Source organism: Vulpes lagopus, chromosome X, assembly GCF_018345385.1.
Source record: "Vulpes lagopus strain Blue_001 chromosome X, ASM1834538v1, whole genome shotgun sequence".
In the NCBI taxonomy this organism is placed as follows: Eukaryota; Metazoa; Chordata; class Mammalia; order Carnivora; family Canidae; genus Vulpes; species Vulpes lagopus.
The window spans coordinates 97,920,109-97,931,740 of NC_054848.1; the positions used below are offsets into that span (position 1 = coordinate 97,920,109).

Sequence of the window (11,632 nt, forward strand, 5' to 3'; positions counted from 1 at the left end):
GTCAAAAAGATTTTATGTTTTAGTGCTCCAATATCTGGTCCATAGGTTAGACCTAGAGAATAAGAGTATCCACTAGAAGCCTGGGTTCATCCCCAGAAGGCTAAGCTTCAAAGCCATTAGACCATATAGCCAGTATTTCTCTGTTGTGATCTGAAGACCACATCAGAATTAGTAAATATTTCACCTACAGATAACTGGATCCCACTACAGATCAATTAAGTAAGATTCTTGGAGATGGAGCCCAGGAATCCTCTATTTTAGTAAGATCCCCAAGTGAATCTGTTACTAAGTAAAATTTGGGAACCACAGGCATAAATAGAAGTATAGGTTACCAGAAATAGCACAACAGCCCACAGCACCACTTGTTCTGGTTTACCTATATACAGAATGACCCAGTGCCTCTAGAAGGGTTCATCACCTTGGTTCAGATATTACTCTAGGGCTGTTGAGACTTCAATATCTGAGTAAGATTCCTGTTATCTGCTAATAATCTTCCAAGAGGCACTTTCCCATTGCCAGGCCCACAGTCTGATATTTTCTTCTGATGAGTTTTTTCCCTAAATAAACACACATATCAATTCATAACATAAAAAATGAAAAGCGCAAGATCTGAAACATTGAAAAAATAAAGCAAATAGATGACTCTACAGTACTTGTGATTATCCAGGACCTCTGAACAAGCAAAACAACATAGGCATACAGCATAATTCAGACAAGAATTAAGAATGGTTTGGATGCGCTTCATTATTATCATAATCATTATTATTATTTTAATTATGAGCTTCATGAACAGATTTTCTTGAACACTGAATTACAGTCAGTCTATAAAAATGTTAGACTTTCTTCAGCAGCCTATTTATTTGACCACTTGAGAGGGATATAGGGTTGGGGGCAACTGAGATAGGAAAATTATTATCTTTTCTTTTTGTAACGAATCATTCGGAGAATCAATCAAATCTTCACTATCAGGAAGCCAAAGCAACCTTTTTCAGGCTTTACATTCTAATCATCACAGGAGCTTTCTGTGATACAAGATTTCCTGCTGTGAAACACAAGATTCTGAAGCCCAATTAAATATATAGTCAAATACAAAAATGCAGACGTTTTATTCTAACACAGTTACTGCATTAAATACAACAATGGGTGAGATTTATGTAGTATCAATTGAAAAGTTTAAAGTATTTACATCATGCAGCTTTTAAAATAGTGTAGCTAATCCTCCCCACCTTAATGATTCAGGAAATGAAAAACGGCCTTAGGTGTAGGTGGAATAGGTGACCACCCACACAGTGCTATTTAAAATGTGCCCTAAAGTCTTCTTGCCTCTGAAAATATCACCCAGGGTTACATTAGCCTAATATATGTAAAGTGATTTACAGATTGCCAAGCGGTTTCACATAATTATCATATTTAAATTTCTCAACTGCCCTGAAACTGGTTAATAGAGGTATCATCATCCCCATTTTACATATAGGAAAACTGAGTCTAACATGTACAAGGCAAGGGACTATATTTTAATCACCTAGTATATAACAGTTACTTTTCACGATTTATTATAATTCTCTCTATAATCCTACTTTACAAATGAAGAGAGTGAGCTTCAGCGAAGTCAAAAAACCTGTCCAAGGTCACAAACTCAGTTGAGTAATGAAGCTGAGACTTCAATGCAGGTCATTGTTCCTCTGATTCCAGAACCAAAGCTCTTAACTTGGCACATATGACTCATTTTAATAAAGTTTGATAAAATATTTTCAACATGAATTTACAATGTCTTAATTACAAGCAAGAAGAAACTAATCTAAAATAGTTTTTATTTTTCAAACCAAATGCTCAAGAAGTTAAGTATGCCTTCATTCCTTTGTTTACCAATTAATTCTAACATGGGGAATATACATCTATGTATATGTCATCATTATAGATTTATAGTCTAATGGGCTACTGTAAAGTAATATTTTTCATTCACTTTCCTTGTTTTACTTATTAGTACATGTTCCTATCTTAATTTATAATAATATATACAATGTGAACATAGAGTGCTTTTATTTTTAAATTAATACATCTTTCTAATTCTGAAAGATATTCTCTAGAGTTATCATTAATAGCTTACTTGGACAACTCAACTCTACTCATTTCAACCCAACACATTCTCTCTCTCTCTCTCTCTCTCTCTCTTTTGCACATGCGCACGCGCGTACACACACACACACACACACACACACACAGTTAACTCTAAGTTCTTCCAGTTGCTCCAATGCTGCAAGGTGCATGACCTAACCACAATTATGGGCTCAGTTTCATCTTAGTGCCATGGAAAAAATATGAGGCATATCTGAAGCTCAGAAGTTCAATATTAATTTAAGCTTAATATTGGTAATATTGGGCATATATTAAAATTAGTGTTTTAGTAATAGTGCTTTTTTATGACTAATTTATTTTTTCTGTCACCAACCCCAGTTGTTCCATGACAGGGATTGTAGTCCTTACCTTCTTGCAGTAGTACCACCAAATGCCTAATCTTCACCTGCTGCATCCCTGCATGGGGAGGCATTCTGGGATGCTTTGCAGCTGGGATGATTTCTTTATTACAGAACTACCTTAAGATGAGTCAGTGAATCCATGAATTAAACTAAATTCAGATCTGGGACACATATTTTGATCTGAGCCACTTACGTGATTCACCTAGAGCTACAATTAGGAAGCCATGTGGGCAAATGGAAAAAATATGGGCTTTGGTGTCAGACTGACTGTATCTGAATATTTTCTGCCACTTACTAGCTGTGGGGCCTCAGAAAAAATATACTTAACTTCTCCAACTCTCTTTATGATCATCTATAAAATAGCCGTAATAATAATAGGAACTGCCTTAAAAGTATTCTGTGAATATTAAATGAGACCAAATATATTTGTCTAGTACAGAGTAAGTGATAAAAAAAAATACCTCTGTTTCTTTTTCCTTCTTTCTTTTTTCTCATCTGGTTTGCTTCACTGCTACTTAATTTCCAGTTTTCACTTTCAGGAGATCTAGAAAAAATAGACAGATAAATGATCAAGGAACTGATAGCTTTTGATTTATACAAACAAATAACCTGTTTCGGAGGAACTGCCATAAGTACTTGATTTGAAACAAAAAAAAAATGTTTAAAAGTCTGCAGCGAAGAACTTTAGAAAAGCAATGACAACCTTTTCAATTTCATACAAACAGGTCCAACAGTGAGGCATATATTGCTAGTTGTTTTTGCATGTGCTGGTGGTGAAATAACCATACTCTCACCTGTTCATCCTCATCACTTACCACACAGAGTTTGCAGGACAGCTGTCGCAGAGAGGATAGGAGTACTGCCTATAGTTGTGCAACTGAATAATGTCTGACCCATTCTGGGATAATATCATGCTTTCATTAACCTCATGTTTTTTTTTAATACACTGAATCAAGTAGCAACAGACTCTTAAAAATATCTGGTCTGTCTTTGAGAACTACTTTTTGATATCTTAAACTTGCAGAACTTTCCACAAGAATAGCTACATTACATTTTGAAAGTGAGTTAATGGATGGAATCTTTTGACAACAGTCCCCCAATGATCAGCATGATAATCTCCTCATCACTTCCTGATTACCCTGATGGAAACAGAGAAAGCTATTCTTATGTCTCTATTCCCTGGATTCTTCTTCTAAGCAAAAGAGAAAGGATGCATTTTAAATGAAACTTTGCTTGTATACGTACACATCTGCAAAATTTCTTTGAAAAAAACAACAACATGATTTTGGCAGTACAACCACATTTTTAATGACATTGTAATTGTTGTGCAAAAGTAAATATATCCTTCTATGGTCCTTACTTAGCATTTCAATGAAATCTTCAAAAACTTTTGAGAGATATGTTATATCTGGAGCTGGCCTCATGAAATAAGAGGCCATGGGTAATGAAAGGCATTTATAGCTTAGCTGCTTTCACAACTAAGCTACGTTTTGGCAAATCCTTAACTTCCATTACCTATTTTCCCTGCCCAAAGCAGTCATTCAAACAAACAAAAAAGGTACACATTTTACTACTTCATTTTCAGAGCTCAATAAATAATTGAGGTAGCCCAACTGCTTTTTTTAAAGTTAGGTTTTGAGATTATTCTAGTTTCCCCTTTAAAATATGTGAGTGCCTTCAAATATTACTTGATTGGTACAACTTGACTAATTATCTTGGCGATCTTACTATCTGCAATTTATTCTTTATATTTCCATTTCTGTCAAATATGAGCCCTAGAAAGGATTAAAAATCTGAACTTAAAAATTCCAAAATATTTCCTTCATTCCTACCTCTATACCTGTTCTTGACACAGGATACCATCTCCTCCTCTGCCTTGTACATCACATTGATTCTTCCACATAAAATATTTCACAGGTACTTTAACCTGAAATTATAATTCTTCTTCTGAATTTCAATTGCGGTATTCGTTTACACCATGCAGCGAGTTGTCTGTTTATTCTTTTTATATACCATTCTTTGGTATAAAACATCTCTTATAGATGTTATTTTGTCTCCCCAGAAAGTTTGAATATTCCTTGAGGTCTCCATTAATTGCATATTTAACTTTTTGATATAATGCACACTGAACTAAATATCAGTTGAGTAGGCATTCAATAAACACTCATTGCACAAAAGCTAACAAGTTGCAAGGCAACATCTGAGCTAGTATCCAAAACTTATAATACCTATTATGTTTTTTTTAAAGATTCCATTTATTCAGGAGAGACACAGAGAGAGAGGCAGAGACACAGGCTCCATGCAGGAAGCCTGACATGGGACTTGATCCCAGAATCCCAGGATCACATTCTGGGCTGAAGGCAGCACTAAACCGCTGAGCCACCCGGGCTGCCCCCTATTATGGTTTTGGAAAATTCTCTGGTACCAACAATTTTGTCACTGTGCCCAGCTATTTGGTGTCTATATTACACTTCACTCTTATGTAATCCAGCTAAGATATTTTTACTAAACAGCATTTCTAGGTAAACCAGCCTATGATTGCAATAGTTTGATAGGCATATAAAGGTTTCCTTGCCATTATTCAGGAAAAATTGTGTTAACTATGTAAATATAACTCACCACCTATTAGGCATCCAAGTTGATTCATCCCTCTGACATAGCATGTGTTAAGAAAGCTTTAATGTTCCACCACAATTATATTATATTATATTGCTAATAAAAGTTTTCTTATATAAAAGGACAAGGAAATAATAAACTAGAGGAGAATATAAAAAGAAGTTGGGGATCTTAATAGTGAACTATGCTAGACAAGTAAACATTCTTCTGGGAGAAGTGTTGGAAACATGCTGCTTTCATCTTGCAATGAGATTTAAAAAAAAAACAAAACCCTCAGTAGAGTACCGAAAGGGACAAGGCACCTTGTCAGGAAGATGTGGATTTAGAGACACAAAAGGTTATTTCTATCATGAATTGTATTGCTTCTTAGCACTCACCATTCCTTTGCATTAGAATTTTATACTTCTCCACTGCACACATACATGTACACACACATACACACACATTCCATATATAAATTGAAACTCATGGTATTTAAGTCTATTATCTTTCTTTAAGAAAAAAATATATAACTGTTGAAATATGACAGCATATTCTGGTATTGGGAATAAAAAATATTTTAAGGTCTTTAAGGTATAGTCAGAAAAGCACAAATCTCAGGTAAATTTAAGAAAGTGAGCCAAGTTTATGGCTTTATCCTAGAGCAAGATTAGTAATCTTAGATGAAGGGATGACCATTGAAATTTTAGAGTAATCAATTTGTATACCAATGGCAGAAAATAAAATCTGGGGAATATACTTGTTTAAAGTGGAGGAGGAGGATGAAATTTAGGCTGGAAGAATAGAAAGTGTCTTATGCAAAGAAGTTACAAGGTGAAATCTGAGCTAATATTCATACATTTATGATACTTGTTATGACTTTTATTACCCTCCCACTTGTAGAGAAGTTTACCAAGCTCTGTTATAAGAAAAAATGTATATTTACAGAGCTCTATTACAGGAAATATGTATATAGCACACACACACACACAGATGCACACACAAACACCAACATACAGAGCCAATAAACTAGAAGGTAGGAAAAAAAACACAAATTGAGGGGTTAAAAAACAAAAGCCAGTATGATTTTTAGGGTGATTTTTCTATAACGCTATTTTTGTTTCATCTTCACAAGAGAGACTCTGATTGAAAACCTATTTAACCCACAAATTTCTATTCATGAAGTATGCATCTTCAAAACTGGAATTTTAAATTACAAGACTACACATGGTACAGTACTCAAAATTTGCATTTCCAAACTCAAGGAAGAGATATGGTAACTACCTTTCCTAACCGAAACTTCAAAAATAACTCTTAATAAAGTACCATGCTTCCATGATCGTTCTAAAATCTTGAAATGATTTGTCTTTCCATCTGGCCTGCAACAGGGTTAATTTACCTAAAGCCCTTACCATCCATCTACTACTATGCAAAAAGGAGTCCTACATTTAGCTTGAAAGGAGTGTCACAGATTTATCCCCTCCCCCTCCTAAGTCCTTTTCTCCCTCCCTTCCCTAGCAACTGGTAACCTCAGAAAGAGAACTCCAAATCTAGAAAGAAGCAGTTGGTCCCTGACTTCATTCGAGTAGCCAAGCTGCTCTAAAGCAGAAGCACAAGTCCTCTCTCCAGACTGAGCTGGCCTACGTGGGCATTCAGCTGGTTTTCTACATTATCTCACGAAGGTTTTCCTGATCAACTTTCTCCATGGCTTGTATTGAAAATGTGTAAGTACAGAACTCAGTAGACCTGTTTAATTTTGAAGGCAAAAGGCAGTTTGGATTGTTTTTCTGTGTAACCTGGACAGGGAGGAGTGGGTTGGAGGGAGTGCAGGAGAGGATCACAGACAAAAACCTTGCAGGACACAAACTCCGGTACTAAAAATACTGGATTTAAGGGCAGCAATTTTTAAATGTAATTTTGCAACAAAAGTGCAAATCCTTAGTCTAAATAGTTGGGGTTAAACTTGAGGAAATTTGTTCTCTAGAGTGTGGTACGGGTTGAAAGAAAGAAAATTTTAACAAAACTTGGTGCAAATGTTTAATGATGCTTCAAAAACTGGAGTGTTTGTTCACACAAATAGCCTTTCCTTTTAGTTCTGTAGAGGAAAGAAAGTCTTTCTTCACAAGGCTTTTCAGAACACTCCTGCCAGAATCTGAATGCTGTGCTTTAGTGGATCATAGGTCCTACTGGGACTGGAAAGAGTTGCTGTTTTCTATCGCAAGCCTGCACAGGCAACCTTTAAGGAAGCTCTCTGGCCTTCCTCGGTCTTCTCTTTCTTGCTGCCTTGAGGAGGTGGAGAAATGGGGACTAGGGTGGAGCCACAAGAAAGTCGTAGAGGGGAATGGGAAAGTCTGTTTTAAAAAGCCACCTGGTACTGTGAAAGTGGGCTAAAAAAGTGCTTGGAGAGACTACACGAGGGAGGAAATAGGTCTCTCCCTTTCCCCGGGTATATTCCTGAGAGTTTAACCAATCACATATTTCAGATACTCCCAGGTCCCTGCATTTCCATATTTGTTGACTTACTTATTTCTATGTTATTTATTTCTATTTTTTGCAAGCCTTGGTGGGCACGCCCCTTCACCCAGTGGAGTAGTTGCAAATGAGTGTGGGATCCGGGAGCCGCACCCCGACGACATGTCTCTCCAGTGTTCCAGTTCCATGCCGAAAGGCGATGTGGAGCCTTGGGGCCACCATCGCGTCCTGCTGAGACCCCCCCTCAATGTGCTGACTGACCTGGCGAGAGAGCAGCTGGAGCGCCCCTCTGAGACCGCAGGAGCCTGCATTCCTGTCGACAGTTCCAGAGCTCACAAACACCCCTATGGGCCACCACCTGCTGTTGCGGAAGAGTCCCTAGCAACAGCAGAAGTAAATAGCTCGGAGGGGCTGGCAGGCTGGAGGCTTAGGGGACAGGATTCTATTAATGTGTCCCAGGAATTCTCTGGCAGCCCTCCCGCACTGATGATAGGGGGGGCAAGGGTCAGCAGTGGGGGCACCGAGAGAGGTGGCAATAATGCAAGGTTATACATGGCTTTGCCACGAGGTCAGGGGTTCTTTCCACCCAGAGGTCCACAAATAAGAGCCCCCCCACATATCCCCACAATTAGATCAGGGGTAATGATGGAGCTGCCTCTAGGAAATACAAGAATGGCTAGCAAGGAAAGGCTGGCTCATGTTTCTTTCCCACAGGGAGGCCCGCGGCACCCCGTGGAAAATTGGCCAAGGTCTCTCCCCTTGTCTTCCAGTACTCCCGGTTTACCTTCTCGTCCTACTGCTCATTGCTTTATATCTCCTCGACCTCCGAGTTTCAGTCCATTTCTTGCTATGCCTATTGCTTTTGCTCCACCCCCGATATTTGGTCCTCCGTTGCCTTCTTATTTTGCCAATTTTCCTTCCTGGGGTATGCCGGCTCCTGCGCCCTCAAACAGAGAGAACAACTGAGGACAATAACTGGAGAGGGAAAAAGGGTTGGAGGGAAAAGGTGAAAATTACTCATTTACGTTTTTATATTTGAAACCCCCTACCCTCTTAAACTTTGTTTAGCACTGATGTGCCTTACATGATTGAAGATTCAATAAAAATTCTAAAGTTTGAAATACTGTCAATTATTTTTAAAAACTCCACCTTGGGACCCTAAACACTAGCTTTTGTTTTCTGACTTTAAGGAAATTAAAGCAGTAACGTGTTAGTGCTTTCTAAGTAGTTTAGTTAAATCCCTAGCTTTGGCTTGAAGCTAGGGCAGGGGCAGGAAATGGGTGTGTGTGTGCTATATCCATTGGGTTCTTGCTAGATGAAATCTAGGGTGGGAAATTATACCTACCTAAGGCTATGGGAGTTGCTCAAAGCAGGATAGGAAAATTAAAAGTCGATAAAGTAGACCAAAGTCTAGATAATCAGGACAACGCACAATGAGTAAAAATAGGACAAGACTCCTGAAAGTACTAGCCAACACTCAACAGTCAGTTAGAGGAAGAACCAGGCTGAAAGATGAGGAAACAAAAGGGGCAAGGGAGGGAGGCCTCTGACTCTTGATTTGGGCTGAGCTCATGATCTCTGGGGTGAGATGGAGCCCCAGAACAATGTTGGGCATAGAGCCTGCTTAAGATTTTCCTCCCCCCAGCTCGATTTGTTTATAGGCTAGATGTCTTTTGTATCTGCAGGTTTCATCAGCCTTTAACTGCTTATGTCACCTACACCATCAGCTGTAGACATGAAAACTGCATATTTGAAGAATCATTCTCTAAAGAGGTTTCTATTTTTTTAAAAAGGTTTAATGTGTTTTTAGCACCAATAGCACCTTTGTTGCTACTCTGACAAAAAGGACACGTGGATCCATAAAATTTCTTTTTTCTCCATTTATTTAATATTAGATTGTTTAGATTGTTCTAAATTTACAGATGGTAGTGCAAGGCTTAGAAGGAACATCTGGATAGTGCTTGCTAAAATTCTCCTCACTCTGTATGTCCTAAAGCTGGCACAATTCCATCAATTCACTGTGGTGAGTTGAGCAGACATATTCAGCAAATCATTTGACAGCTGCTCACTATGAGGTAGCTTAGTCCCAGTGTACCAAACACTTACTGAATTTTCAGCCTTAATGAACAGAGGAGTTGGGCATGCTTATAGTCATAAAAAATATCTTTTGAGCCAGATGTTAAAAGATATTTTGACAAAAAATCAAGTTGTTGTGTCAACAGTAGTGCTGAATCACTGGAGAGTTGCCAAGAGGTGTGGTAAGTGACAGCAGGACAGGATACATTTTCCTTCTCAAAGAAGTAGTGTGATAAAGGCTCAGAAAGACTACTCACAAATACAACAGTCCATGACAAATTCTCCGTAACAAGAAAGTGCCACTAACACAATCTGCTGGTTTTCAACCTTCTGTTGTCTTTCCTAACACCCTCTGTGTTTGTTATTTTCTATGTCATTTCTAAACACTGAACGGAGGGGCCCTAAACACTGAATACCTATAGTGTTCAATAAAAAATAACTATTTGCAAATCGAGGCATTGAAGCTTTATTTATATTCCTGTGATGTAGGATGAGCATTTTCTTTAGTTTATGAAAAGTTCTATGCCTATATAACAAATTTCAGTGAATGCAAGTATAGAATAAACCTGGGATCCTGTTGTTAAATGCAAGTAAAATGTAAATATTTTTGTTTATTCACACCTGTATGGAAATGATGTATCACTTTGTTATCATAGGTGTCAGCATCCTCAATGACAGTAAAAAACATTCATTTTAAACATACGATTTGCCTTAACATTGTTATTTTTAAATTGTTCTAGTGTAACTTAAGCCAATATTAACCCTATAGCACAATATCCTATTTATCTTAGAAAGTGCTCATAGTGCAATATATTCAACACTCTTGAACATATACATTTTCCTTTCTTTTCTTTTTTTTTTTTTCCCTTTCTTTTCTATGGCTTAAATAGCTCTTTACTGCAAAAGGAAAAGATAAACATCAACAAAGTAGCCCTTTCTTCTGCTAGTAATGGGATTGAGTTAAGTATTTCCTATTCAAAGTTATAATCATTGTCACAAGAAGATTCATGTCAGACTGTTTATTATTTATAGTTCTCATTATATTCTTTGTCACAAGACTGTAGCATCGGAATTTTAATGTCCTATATATTCTCTAGAAGATAATCATAAACTGTACAACTTTGACCTTTTCCATGTCACAAAGTATGATTCATTAGCCATTTCTATTTTCCATTGTTTACAACTTCTGTAGCCTGATGGAAGAAGTACGCATGGAGCCAATCAAACTGCAGAATAGTGAAAGGCTAAAGTTCAAAGTTATGAAATTTTTTAAGTTTATAGTCTTTCATAAGTCATAATGATATTAAAAGTACACCTCATTCTTCTCAGAATTATTAAATACTAAGCAACACCAAATAATTTATTTTAACTGGAGTATTCAGGTTGAGATCATTGTGTTCTTTATCTACCATGGAATAAGTGGGCCTTTTTTTTTTGGTGGTTGCCACTAAATAATTAGGTAGCATATACATAATGGGGGAGAACTATATCCTTACATAACTATTACTCTATTTCAAGATCAATAAACCAAACCCAGAGATAAAATAAATTTTAGACAGATAAAAACATTATGTTGGGGCACCTAGCTGTCTCAGTCCCTAGAGTATGCAAATCTTGATTTTGGGATTGCTGAGTTTGAGCTCCATGCTGCAGGGTTTACTTTTAAAAATAAAACAAACAGGGATCCCTGGGTGGCGCAGCAGTTTGGCGCCTGCCTTTGGCCCAGGGCGCGATCCTGGAGACCCGGGATCGAATCCCACGTCGGGCTCCCGGTGCATGGAGCCTGCTTCTCCCTCTGCCTGTGTCTCTGCCTCTCTCTCTCTGTGACTATCATAAATAAATAAAAATTAAAAAAAAAATTAAAAAAAAAATAAAAAATAAAAATAAAACAAACAAAACACAACACTATGTCATGTCACAAATTGATTCCATAGCTATCACAAAATTTTGTGTGTCTTCCTTATAATAAGCTTGACTGAGTGATATTCCCACAGAAAAAGCAAGTAATGGGA

The 11,632-nt window shown here is 37.4% G+C and overlaps 1 protein-coding gene across 1 annotated transcript; it reads left to right on the forward strand.

The window, feature by feature from the left end:
* The first annotated feature begins 6,632 nt into the window (after positions 1–6,632).
* Positions 6,633–8,665, forward strand: LOC121483155 (proline-rich protein 32-like). The gene is made up of 2 exons (XM_041741469.1): positions 6,633–6,796; positions 7,631–8,665. The coding sequence occupies exons 1-2, from the start codon at positions 6,777–6,779 to the stop codon at positions 8,508–8,510; spliced, it is 900 nt and encodes a 299-aa protein (XP_041597403.1). The 5' UTR covers positions 6,633–6,776; the 3' UTR covers positions 8,511–8,665.
* The last annotated feature ends 2,967 nt before the right edge of the window (positions 8,666–11,632 follow it).

Coding starts and splice junctions, on each gene's coding strand:
- LOC121483155 (XM_041741469.1), top strand. CDS start 6,777: ATGGCTTGTATTGAAAATGT. Junction 6,797..7,630: donor ATGGCTTGTATTGAAAATGT/GTAAGTACAGAA, acceptor ATTTTTTGCAAG/CCTTGGTGGGCACGCCCCTT.